The sequence below is a fragment of the Neolamprologus multifasciatus genome, chromosome 7 (genome assembly GCF_963576455.1).
Source record: "Neolamprologus multifasciatus chromosome 7, fNeoMul1.2, whole genome shotgun sequence".
Lineage (NCBI taxonomy): Eukaryota > Metazoa > Chordata > Actinopteri > Cichliformes > Cichlidae > Neolamprologus > Neolamprologus multifasciatus.
Window position 1 is genome coordinate 58,847,594 of NC_140445.1, and position 9,281 is coordinate 58,856,874.

General features: G+C 44.3%; 1 protein-coding gene and 1 long non-coding RNA gene across 2 annotated transcripts; both read left to right on the forward strand.

Moving 5' to 3' along the window:
* The first annotated feature begins 96 nt into the window (after nt 1–96).
* Nucleotides 97–9,221, forward strand: prr5a (proline rich 5a (renal)). The gene is made up of 11 exons (XM_085168024.1): nt 97–348; nt 1,506–1,636; nt 5,493–5,618; nt 5,703–5,783; nt 6,235–6,283; nt 6,395–6,452; nt 6,542–6,633; nt 6,719–6,859; nt 7,308–7,443; nt 7,538–7,810; nt 7,897–9,221. Exons 2-11 carry the CDS (start codon nt 1,506–1,508, stop codon nt 8,190–8,192), a joined length of 1,383 nt encoding a protein of 460 aa, XP_085024150.1. The 5' UTR covers nt 97–348; the 3' UTR covers nt 8,193–9,221.
* Nucleotides 1,643–4,616, forward strand: LOC146515671 (uncharacterized). Its single transcript, XR_014875297.1, has 2 exons — nt 1,643–2,948; nt 4,557–4,616. It is a non-coding gene; the product is annotated as an uncharacterized LOC146515671 (long non-coding RNA).
* Nucleotides 9,222–9,281: the final 60 nt, after the last annotated feature.

The window sequence follows — 9,281 nt, forward strand, 5'->3', positions numbered from 1 at the left end:
TTTCCCCTCCCGCTTACATACAGCTATAAACACGGACGCACGTGCACGTGATGCTCGTGGCCGCGTCCACGCGTCCAGGTTTCGCGTTTGCATCTCGTCAAAACAAAGCGGGGGCGAGCCGGAGCGAGCAAACGGCGGTTCTTGCTTCTGGCTTCTTACTGAATGAGTCCCCGCAGGTCGGACCTTTCCACCGCCCGCCCGCCCGCACCCCGATGCCCGTGAGGGTGCGCAGACCGGCGGGTAACAGAACAGGAGGCAGCCGCTGATGAACCCGGACAGTAAACACTTCCCCTCAGCACTACATGAACGTTTCATCCCAGCAAGAGCTACACGACAGGATCAGGAACGGTGAGTGCGGGCTACAGTGGGCGGGCAGAGGCGCATGACATACGGCAACTTTGTGGCCATTATGATACAGTTTTTATCCAAAGGTGGACCAAATGCAGCATCTGCGTGTGTTCGTTACACGGTAGCTTTGTTTACTGGGGCACTTTGCTTCATTGTGTTCTGCGCACAGGTTTTTAAAAACATAAAACATCCACGTACGCACGACTGGCGGTGCATTCCTCCCAGTAGGATAAACGTGGACTGTTGATTGCGTGTCTGGCCGATTGAATGGCCGTATGATGTCGAATGGCTCATCTCGGAAGCACGGGGAGAGATCCGTACAGCAGAAAATAAATTTATGTTCATACGGATAATTTTTATTTATTTTTTAAGAGGCATCGATCTTATTGTAATCGCCCCTAAAAGACAAGCCAAGGAGGAGGAGGGGTGAACAAAAGCAGAAATGCCCAGACTGGCGTGGCATGGCATTCCGGGTAGACAGTGAGCAGCCAGCGCTGCTGACTCAGATGTGATCTTACTCTAATTAAACTGCAGGGCCGGTTCTTCTGAAAACACACGAGGCACCCCCCTCTCTTTGTGCTTTACACGTTGAGGCTAGTGTTGGCTCTTTTGTCTGTAGAGTGACAACCCAGACTGCTGTTCTCCCCTCTGACCAGGGGATGGTGCTTTACTTTGTACAGTACGTTTCTATAGGGAGACACCCAAACTGAGAGCAACTGTAACGCTTTTACAGGAATAACTGGCGCAGACTGATGCGTGTACACACATGCACTTCTCTTTCCTCTTTCCTCTGATGTAATGCGTGTGCAAACCCTGGAGGTCAGCCCAGCTTTGATTGCAAAACACTCCTCTGTGGTTTTGAACTGACAGTCAGGTAGAGAATAAAGAAAGAGAAAGCGCTCATTGTGAGGAAGTCTCAGATGTGGGGTTTGATTTTTATCCTGTGCCCCTTTGACCGTGAATTTTGCTTTACTGTGTTGTGTCTCTTATACCGCTTTAATGTTCCCTGCTTGACTCGCTCTCTCAAAGTAAAGGGCGGAGGAGGCTCATGACTGCACTTGAGACATTTTTCATCGATGCCTCACACAGCTCCTTGATCCAATTTTAATCCCTTCTGCTAGCTTTTGTTGACATTTCCACTTTTACGCAAACTTCAGATGCTTGATGGACTGCGGCGGAGGCACGCCTCCCGGCCCTCCCCTCGACCCCTGTCGCTCAACTTCAGCACCTTCTCGCCCCCTCCTCCGAGCCCGGATTTGGACAGCAGCAATGAGCATCCAATCAGGAGGTGAGTCTCAGTTCCTGGGCTTAGCATTTCACAGCGTGCAGCCTCCTGGAAAATGCATGAAATATTTATAAGCATTTACAAAAAGAAAAAAGAAATCACACCATGTCTGTCCCAGAAGATTTCATTAACCAGCTGAAACACATGCTGGCCTAATGGTAATGATGTCCTGGTGGGATGTTTAATTGACTCATTTCCTCATGTATGGGCACCTCATTCGTTTGTGCACTCTGCTTTCCATGTTTGCTGTCTTCATGTGTGTGGGTGTGAAAGGGGGGGGGGCTCTGTTGTTTACTGCTGTGTTGTCAGCAGAGAGTTTCAGGACTGCGTGGGTTTGAACTCATCATTTCTTCTTTTTCACCAGGTCCTCCTAAAAATATGCAAACAGTGTTTTCTGTCTCTGTCTCTCTTTTTTAAAAACTTTTAGGATATTTTAGATTGATGAATGTGTTAAAACATGCACTTAAATTTTAGGTATACTCGAATTACATTACATTTTGGGAATTGTGCCTCTTAAAGGGGCAGTTCACCCAGAACTGGTACTTCTGACAGCATTACAAGGTGGAAACATCAGTGTTTCCCTTCACTGAGCTGTAATCTTAATGTGCAGCACACACGCTTCCATGCTGGCAGGTGTAGTTCCTACATGAAACTGCTCACGCTGAGGTTTGTGGATTTTTTTGGAGGGTAGTAACAGATGATTTCTAAATTAGAGACGCCAAAACCTTCAGTTGTGCTGAGAAGTTTACAAACACTCATCATGGACACGAATGTCACAGTAATTTTAGAATTTTAATTTCTTTGAACTTTTTCTAGGTTGGAATGATTGTACACCATACATCTTTAGGGACTATTTTCTCTAAGGCAAAAAGTATACATACACACTCAAATACATGTATACTCCCCCACTAATATTTGATTAAATGTCTCTTAACAAGTTGCACCTTGACCAGATGCTTTTGGTAGCTGTCAACAAGCTTCTGGCATAACAATGCCTGGATGTTAGATCACTCTTCTTAGCAGAATTCGTATAGTTCATTTAAACTGGTTCATTTAAACTACCACTGCCTACCACCACAAGCCCGGAGCATGATGCTATCACCACCATGCTTGACAACTATTTCTGTGTTCTTAGGTTTGAAAACTTAAGCTTTACTTCTCCAAATATGTAATCATAACAACTAACAGGAAGTTAACAGGCCTTGGCTTTTTTTTAAAAGTTAAAAACACTGTAGAACCTTTAGCACCACTTATTAAAACTTTAAGGGAATATATGTAGATTTCTGACCCTGATTAGAAAAAAATCCAAAATACAGTGGGGCAAAAAAGTATTTAGTCAGCCACCGATTGTGCAAGTTCCTCCACTTAAAATGATGACAGAGGTCAGTAATTTGCACCAGAGGTACACTTCAACTGTGAGAGACAGAATGTGAAAAAAAAAAATCCATGAATTCACATGGTAGGATTTGTAAAGAATTTATTCGTAAATCAGGGTGGAAAATAAGTATTTGGTCAATAACAAAAATACAACTCAATACTTTGTAACATAACCTTTGTTGGCAATAACAGAGGTCAAATGTTTACTATAGGTCTTTACCAGGTTTGCACACACAGTAGCTGGTATTTTGGCCCATTCCTCCATGCAGATCTTCTCAAGAGCAGTGATGTTTTGGGGCTGTCGCCGAGCAACACGGACTTTCAACTCCCGCCACAGATTTTCTATGGGGTTGAGGTCTGGAGACTGGCTAGGCCACTCCAGGACTTTCAAATGCTTCTTACGGAGCCACTCCTTTGTTGCCCGGGCGGTGTGTTTTGGATCATTGTCATGTTGGAAGACCCAGCCTCGTTTCATCTTCAAAGTTCTCACTGATGGAAGGAGGTTTTGGCTCAAAATCTCACGATACTTGGCCCCATTCATTCTGTCCTTAACATGGATCAGTCGTCCTGTCCCCTTGGCAGAAAAACAGCCCCATAGCATGATGTTTCCACCCCCATGCTTCACAGTAGGTATGGTGTTCTTGGGATGCAACTCAGTATTCTTCTTCCTCCAAACACGACGAGTTGAGTTTATACCAAAAAGTTCTACTTTGGTTTCATCTGACCACATGACATTCTCCCAATCCTCTGCTGTATCATCCATGTGCTCTCTGGCAAACTTCAGACGGGCCTGGACATGCACTGGCTTCAGCAGCGGAACACGTCTGGCACTGCGGGATTTGATTCCCTGCCGTTGTAGTGTGTTACTGATGGTGACCTTTGTTACTTTGGTCCCAGCTCTCTGCAGGTCATTCACCAGGTCCCCCCGTGTGGTTCTGGGATCTTTGCTCACCGTTCTCATGATCATTTTGACCCCACGGGATGAGATCTTGCGTGGAGCCCCAGATCGAGGGAGATTATCAGTGGTCTTGTATGTCTTCCATTCTCTGATGATTGCTCCCACAGTTGATTTTTTCACACCAAGCTGCTTGCCTATTGTAGATTCACTCTTCCCAGTCTGGTGCAGGTCTACAATTCTTTTCCTGGTGTCCTTCGAAAGCTCTTTGGTCTTGGCCATGGCGGAGTTTGGAGTATGACTGGTTGAGGCTGTGGACAGGTGTCTTTTATACAGATGATGAGGTCAAACAGGTGCCATTCATACAGGTAACGAGTGGGGGACAGAAAAGCTTCTTACAGAAGACGTTACAGGTCTGTGAGAGCCAGGGATTTTCCTTGTTTGAGGTGACCAAATACTTATTTTCCACCCTGATTTACGAATAAATTCTTTACAAATCCTACCATGTGAATTCATGGATTTTTTTTTCACATTCTGTCTCTCACAGTTGAAGTGTACCTCTGGTGCAAATTACTGACCTCTGTCATCATTTTAAGTGGGGGAACTTGCACAATCGGTGGCTGACTAAATACTTTTTTGCCCCACTGTAAGTTCAAACTTGTAAATGCATTCCTTGTTTTTTGATAAGATGCAATCACCCCCCCCCCCCCCTTCATATCTTCATATCTATATATGTTCATATCTCTGCAGTACGATAATCAACTCCTGGCTGTAGCTGCATATTTAGCTTCAGTGTTTAAAAATATGATATCAATCTTCTCATCTGACCCCACAGCAACAAAAAAAAGAGAAAAGAAGAAGATAAGAAATCTAATATTGGTCAAGTTCCTGTCTCACATATTGTGCTACTTTTTACTTTTATCCTGCTGCACTCACCACCAGCTGTGGGAGAGCAGGAAAAGCCTCTTTTATTGTTCTGCATTGTGTCCGTGCTTCCTATCGCTGTTTCTGCTGTTGTTTAAAAGCCGGACGACTTCCTCCTCCACCTCATCTGCGTACAGTAAAATTCACAAAGCCTCGGCTGCTTACCATGCAGTTCCTTCTGGTATCTGTGCTCTGCATAAATATTTGTTTGCATCAATAGCTGTATTGTACCGACAGAGAGCCAGGGAGGGAGGAAGAGTTTGCACCCCCCCCCCCCCCCCCTTCCATCTGAGCGTGCGCGTGCTATTGTTTTTTGCTGTTCTGAGACGGGCAGTGCAGCGACACTGTGGCCCACCTCTCGGCTGGGCTCCACCCATCCTGCTCTTAATGTGCCGCTTCCATCTCACCATGCATCATTCTGTCCTTTATCTCTCCTCCTCTATCACTGGTTGCTCTTTGTATTGTCATTGTGCTTGTTATGTTTTGGGTATTTTCCTGAGCATATTCTCTCCTTTTATGTTCCCCTCCCTTCCTCCTACGGCTGCCTCCTCGTGTTTCCTCTCTGTGTGTCTCTGTATGTGTCGGCTCATCGGCTGACCTTTTTTCTCTCCCGTCCTGTACTTAGAATACTCTGTCTCTCTCCCTTTACATTTGCCTCATGAGGACTCTGCACCGGCTGAAGTTGATGAGCTCTCCCAGCCTCAGTGAGCTGGGGAAGAGTGAGAAAAGTTCGCCGGAGGACCGAGGGGAGAAGCAGAAGAGGGCAGGAGCCAACGCCACCTGGAACAGGTACACAAGATATGACAAAGGTAGTGTTTTAATGTGTGTGGAGACTCTTAATTTACACCAGCTCGTGTGTGTGTTATGTTGCAGCATCCATAATGCTGTGATAGCAGTCTTCCAAAAGAAGGGCTTGGCTGATAATGAACTTTACGTCCTTAATGAGGGTGTCCGGTGAGTGTAAACAGCCACACTCACCCACTCACTGACTCACTGACTCGCACACAAACACTGCTCTCAGAAAACTTCCTTATTTTAGACCGTTGATGTCATTTTGTGCTGTAATCGTTGTAATTACCGTGTGTGCTGTATGTGTTGACTGAATGTTTCCTCGTGAACGGGTTTGTTTGTGTGTGTAGTGTACAGCATGTAGGCTTGGGGAGTCATGTGGTCACGTCAGATATCTCATTATCTTTCTGAACCAGACCCATCACTTGTATCCGCTTCCATTATAGCTGGGTAAACACATTTCTAGAAAAGTCACAAGGAGGTTGACACATTTTTCTATAACTACACAGACGGATCTGAACATAACACTGTTTTTACAAAGCTATAAACACATAATTAGCCCAACACCACTTATTATCTTTCTAACTGTATTTATTCATTTGTCCCTTTTCCTCAGACATCTTTTAAAGACTGAGCTGGGGTCCTTCTTCACAGAATACCTCCAGGTAATGCACCTTAAATAAAACAGGACGTTTATTTCAGATGTATTAAATTCAGAGCTCTTTGAGACGGGAATTGGAGAACAGTGATTCATAATTACTGGCTTCTTTTCACAGAATCAGCTGCTAACGAAAGGCATGGTCATCCTGCGGGACAAAATAAGATTCTATGAAGGTATGCAATCTTGAAATTAATAAATAAATAGAAATTAGCATATCTCACTGGAAATCAGCTTAGAGCATGTTCCTTTGGGATCCATGCAGGCCAGAAGTTACTTGACTCTCTGGCAGAGACCTGGGACTTCTTCTTCTGTGATGTTCTCTCAATGCTGCAGGCCATCTTCCACCCGGTTCAGGTAGGCGAGCATCTCAAGAGTCTGATCTCCGTCCTAGCCCTTTATTGAATCGATGCTCAGTCTGTCTGCTGTTTTCTGCGCGCAGGGTAAGGAGCCTTCTGTCCGACAGCTCGCCCTGCTGCACTTCAGGAACACCATAGTGCTCAGCGTAAAGCTAGAGGACGCCCTGTCTCGCCCGCGGGCCCGTGTGCCTCCCTCTGTTACACAAATGCTGCTCATCCTACAGGTAGGCCTGCGGGCATCAAGCCAAGCTCATGGCTTCCTTATGTGCTGCTCAGCACCGAGTCTGAGTTTGTTTCCAAACACCTGCTGTTGTGCATTTTTGGCCCAGCTTGTTTCTAACATTAATGATAAGGTTTAATTGTATTGCATTATTCTGAAGGTGTTCATGAAGATAAAGAAGTACTACACTGCTGTTGTTTCTGAATAAATTACCTTTAGTTTGGCGTATCTTCATAAAATGTACTGATTATTAGTTGATCTGCTGGTTATTTGTTGTGACACACTGTGTTAATGCATTAGTTTTTAGTCATGCAACCCAAACATTATTCAAACAAATATATATTTTTATTGTCACACAGTTTTTTCCTCTTCTAAACTTAAGCACCAACAGCCCACAGGGGTGATCTGTGAGTATGATGGTGCTAAATATACAATTTAATGCCTGTGTTTAGGGGGTCCATGAGCCGCGTGGTGTGACTGAGGAATACCTGAGGTTGGAGTCACTGATTCAGAAGGTGGTCTCGCCCTATTTGGGCACCCATGGGCTTTACTCTGGAGATGATGCTGAAGCTCACTGCAATGTTCTGGGTGAGGCAGAAGTGGAATAAAAATAACAGTTTTCAGGGTTGAAGTGTTGGTGAAGCTTAATAACGTCTTCCCATCTTTCCCTCTTGTGTTTCAGAGAAGCCTTGGGGCTGGTCCAAGTCAGCGGATCAACCGTCTAAAAACCCCGTGGTACGATCAAAGAGCTACAATGTTCCTTTGCTGCTGACCCCAGTGGCTGAGTATGACCCAGATGCCAACTCGGTTGGCAGTGGAGGAATTCGGCGTCACTCGGCCTGTGAGATTATATCGTGCCTGGAGGAGCAAGGACTGGCCTATGCTGACCTGGCCCCAGGATCAGAACTGTCTGGCTCCTCCTCCAACAGACTGTGTGTGGGCTCTCAGTTCAACGGTACGACTGTAGTCCTCACTGTGTTGATTATTATGAAGCATCATTATATGCTAAACCTTAATAATCCAGTATTATCTCCTTCATAGGTATAGTACAAGCTGGAGCCAGTGCTATGGACTTGCCTCTGCTGTCTCCCCCCATCCTCCCGCTTCATTCCTCAGGAGCTCTCCATGGCACCGAGGCCACAACAACAATGACTGATCTCAGTAAGGGAGCATCCTCTACGCCGCCCAGTGAATCATCCAGCCCTGAAACCATAATTGGACAAGTGCTAGAGTCTGCAGACTCAGGCCCAGACGGGATATTTATTGATTTCCCATCTCACTCCTCAGAGGTGATGGGGCTCAGCCTCAGCCACGAGAGCAGGCAGAGCACTGTGTAACTGTGGTTGCCTTTAGGGATGCACCCCGCTATTCTGGAGGCAAGAAATCGTACATTTCGAATGGGTACCATCTTACTGTTTAGCTTTGGGTTTTTTGCTGAAGTATGATAAGTTTCCCTGACTAGTTCCTTCCAAGTGCTTTCACTGATGAATGAAATTTTCATTCTTAAAAACAAGAAAAACACGATTGTTAGATAAGTGGTACTGTTATTAAAGGACTCGAGGATGCATCTGATGGTACTTCACATTTTCACTGTTATCAACAAAAAATCTCTTAAAAATACTACAATGAGCAATGAATTGATGATTATGAACAAGTGCTCCATTGTTTTTTGAACATATCAGTAAGCCACACACTTGGACTGTGACATTCCTTATTTCTTTTGTTTGCATTTCTACTTTTATGCACTACAGAAGTGTTGGCTTATATTATATGTAAAGTGAAACCACAGAGCAGTCTCACCATTTCATAGCCACCATTGACTCACATCTTTTAGACTGTTATTTTGAAATATTACCTTATAAAACTGCATAAAAAGTTTCGTGGATTTGCTTTGTAAATGTGGTAATGTCGAACAGTTTCATATTTTTTGCCGGGTAGTAATGAGCTCCTCTGCTCTCATGCGTCAGCGGCGCTCGTGGAGTCTTTTCAGAGCAAACATCAGTGTGACGGCATTTTGGCGAACAGGACAATGTTTATTGTTTACATTTGACAAAGATATGAAGATTTTGACTGAATGTTGTCTCACACACTGTATTTTGCACCACCACTATCTTGTAAATAAAACTGCATTTGTTTTTATTTTTATTTTTTTTCAGAAGCTGTAAAGTGAGCATTTACCTTGAAAAGAACTTAAATTTTAATAAGGGCTTTTTAACTGAATCTTTTTCAATGATGTTTTACCTCAAGCGTTTTGTACTTTACTTTTTTGACAATCTATGATGTCTCTGGAGTTGTACTTTGTATTAATTTGTAATACTAGCCCAGTAAAAGATAAATAAATGCATTTGAGGAATATAAAAAGAAAACATGGTGCATCTTCTTCTGCAAAAGCATTTTATTAGAAATAAATGTCTCCCCTGCCTTTG

Bases quoted from the DNA above. Each gene is read 5' to 3' on its own strand.
- prr5a (XM_085168024.1), top strand. From the start codon at position 1,506: ATGCTTGATGGACTGCGGCGGAGGCACGCCTCCCGGCCCTCCCCTCGA. The intron at 5,619-5,702 runs GTACACAAGATA...GTTATGTTGCAG, and splicing joins GCCAACGCCACCTGGAACAG to CATCCATAATGCTGTGATAG. The intron at 6,860-7,307 runs GTAGGCCTGCGG...GCCTGTGTTTAG, and splicing joins AAATGCTGCTCATCCTACAG to GGGGTCCATGAGCCGCGTGG.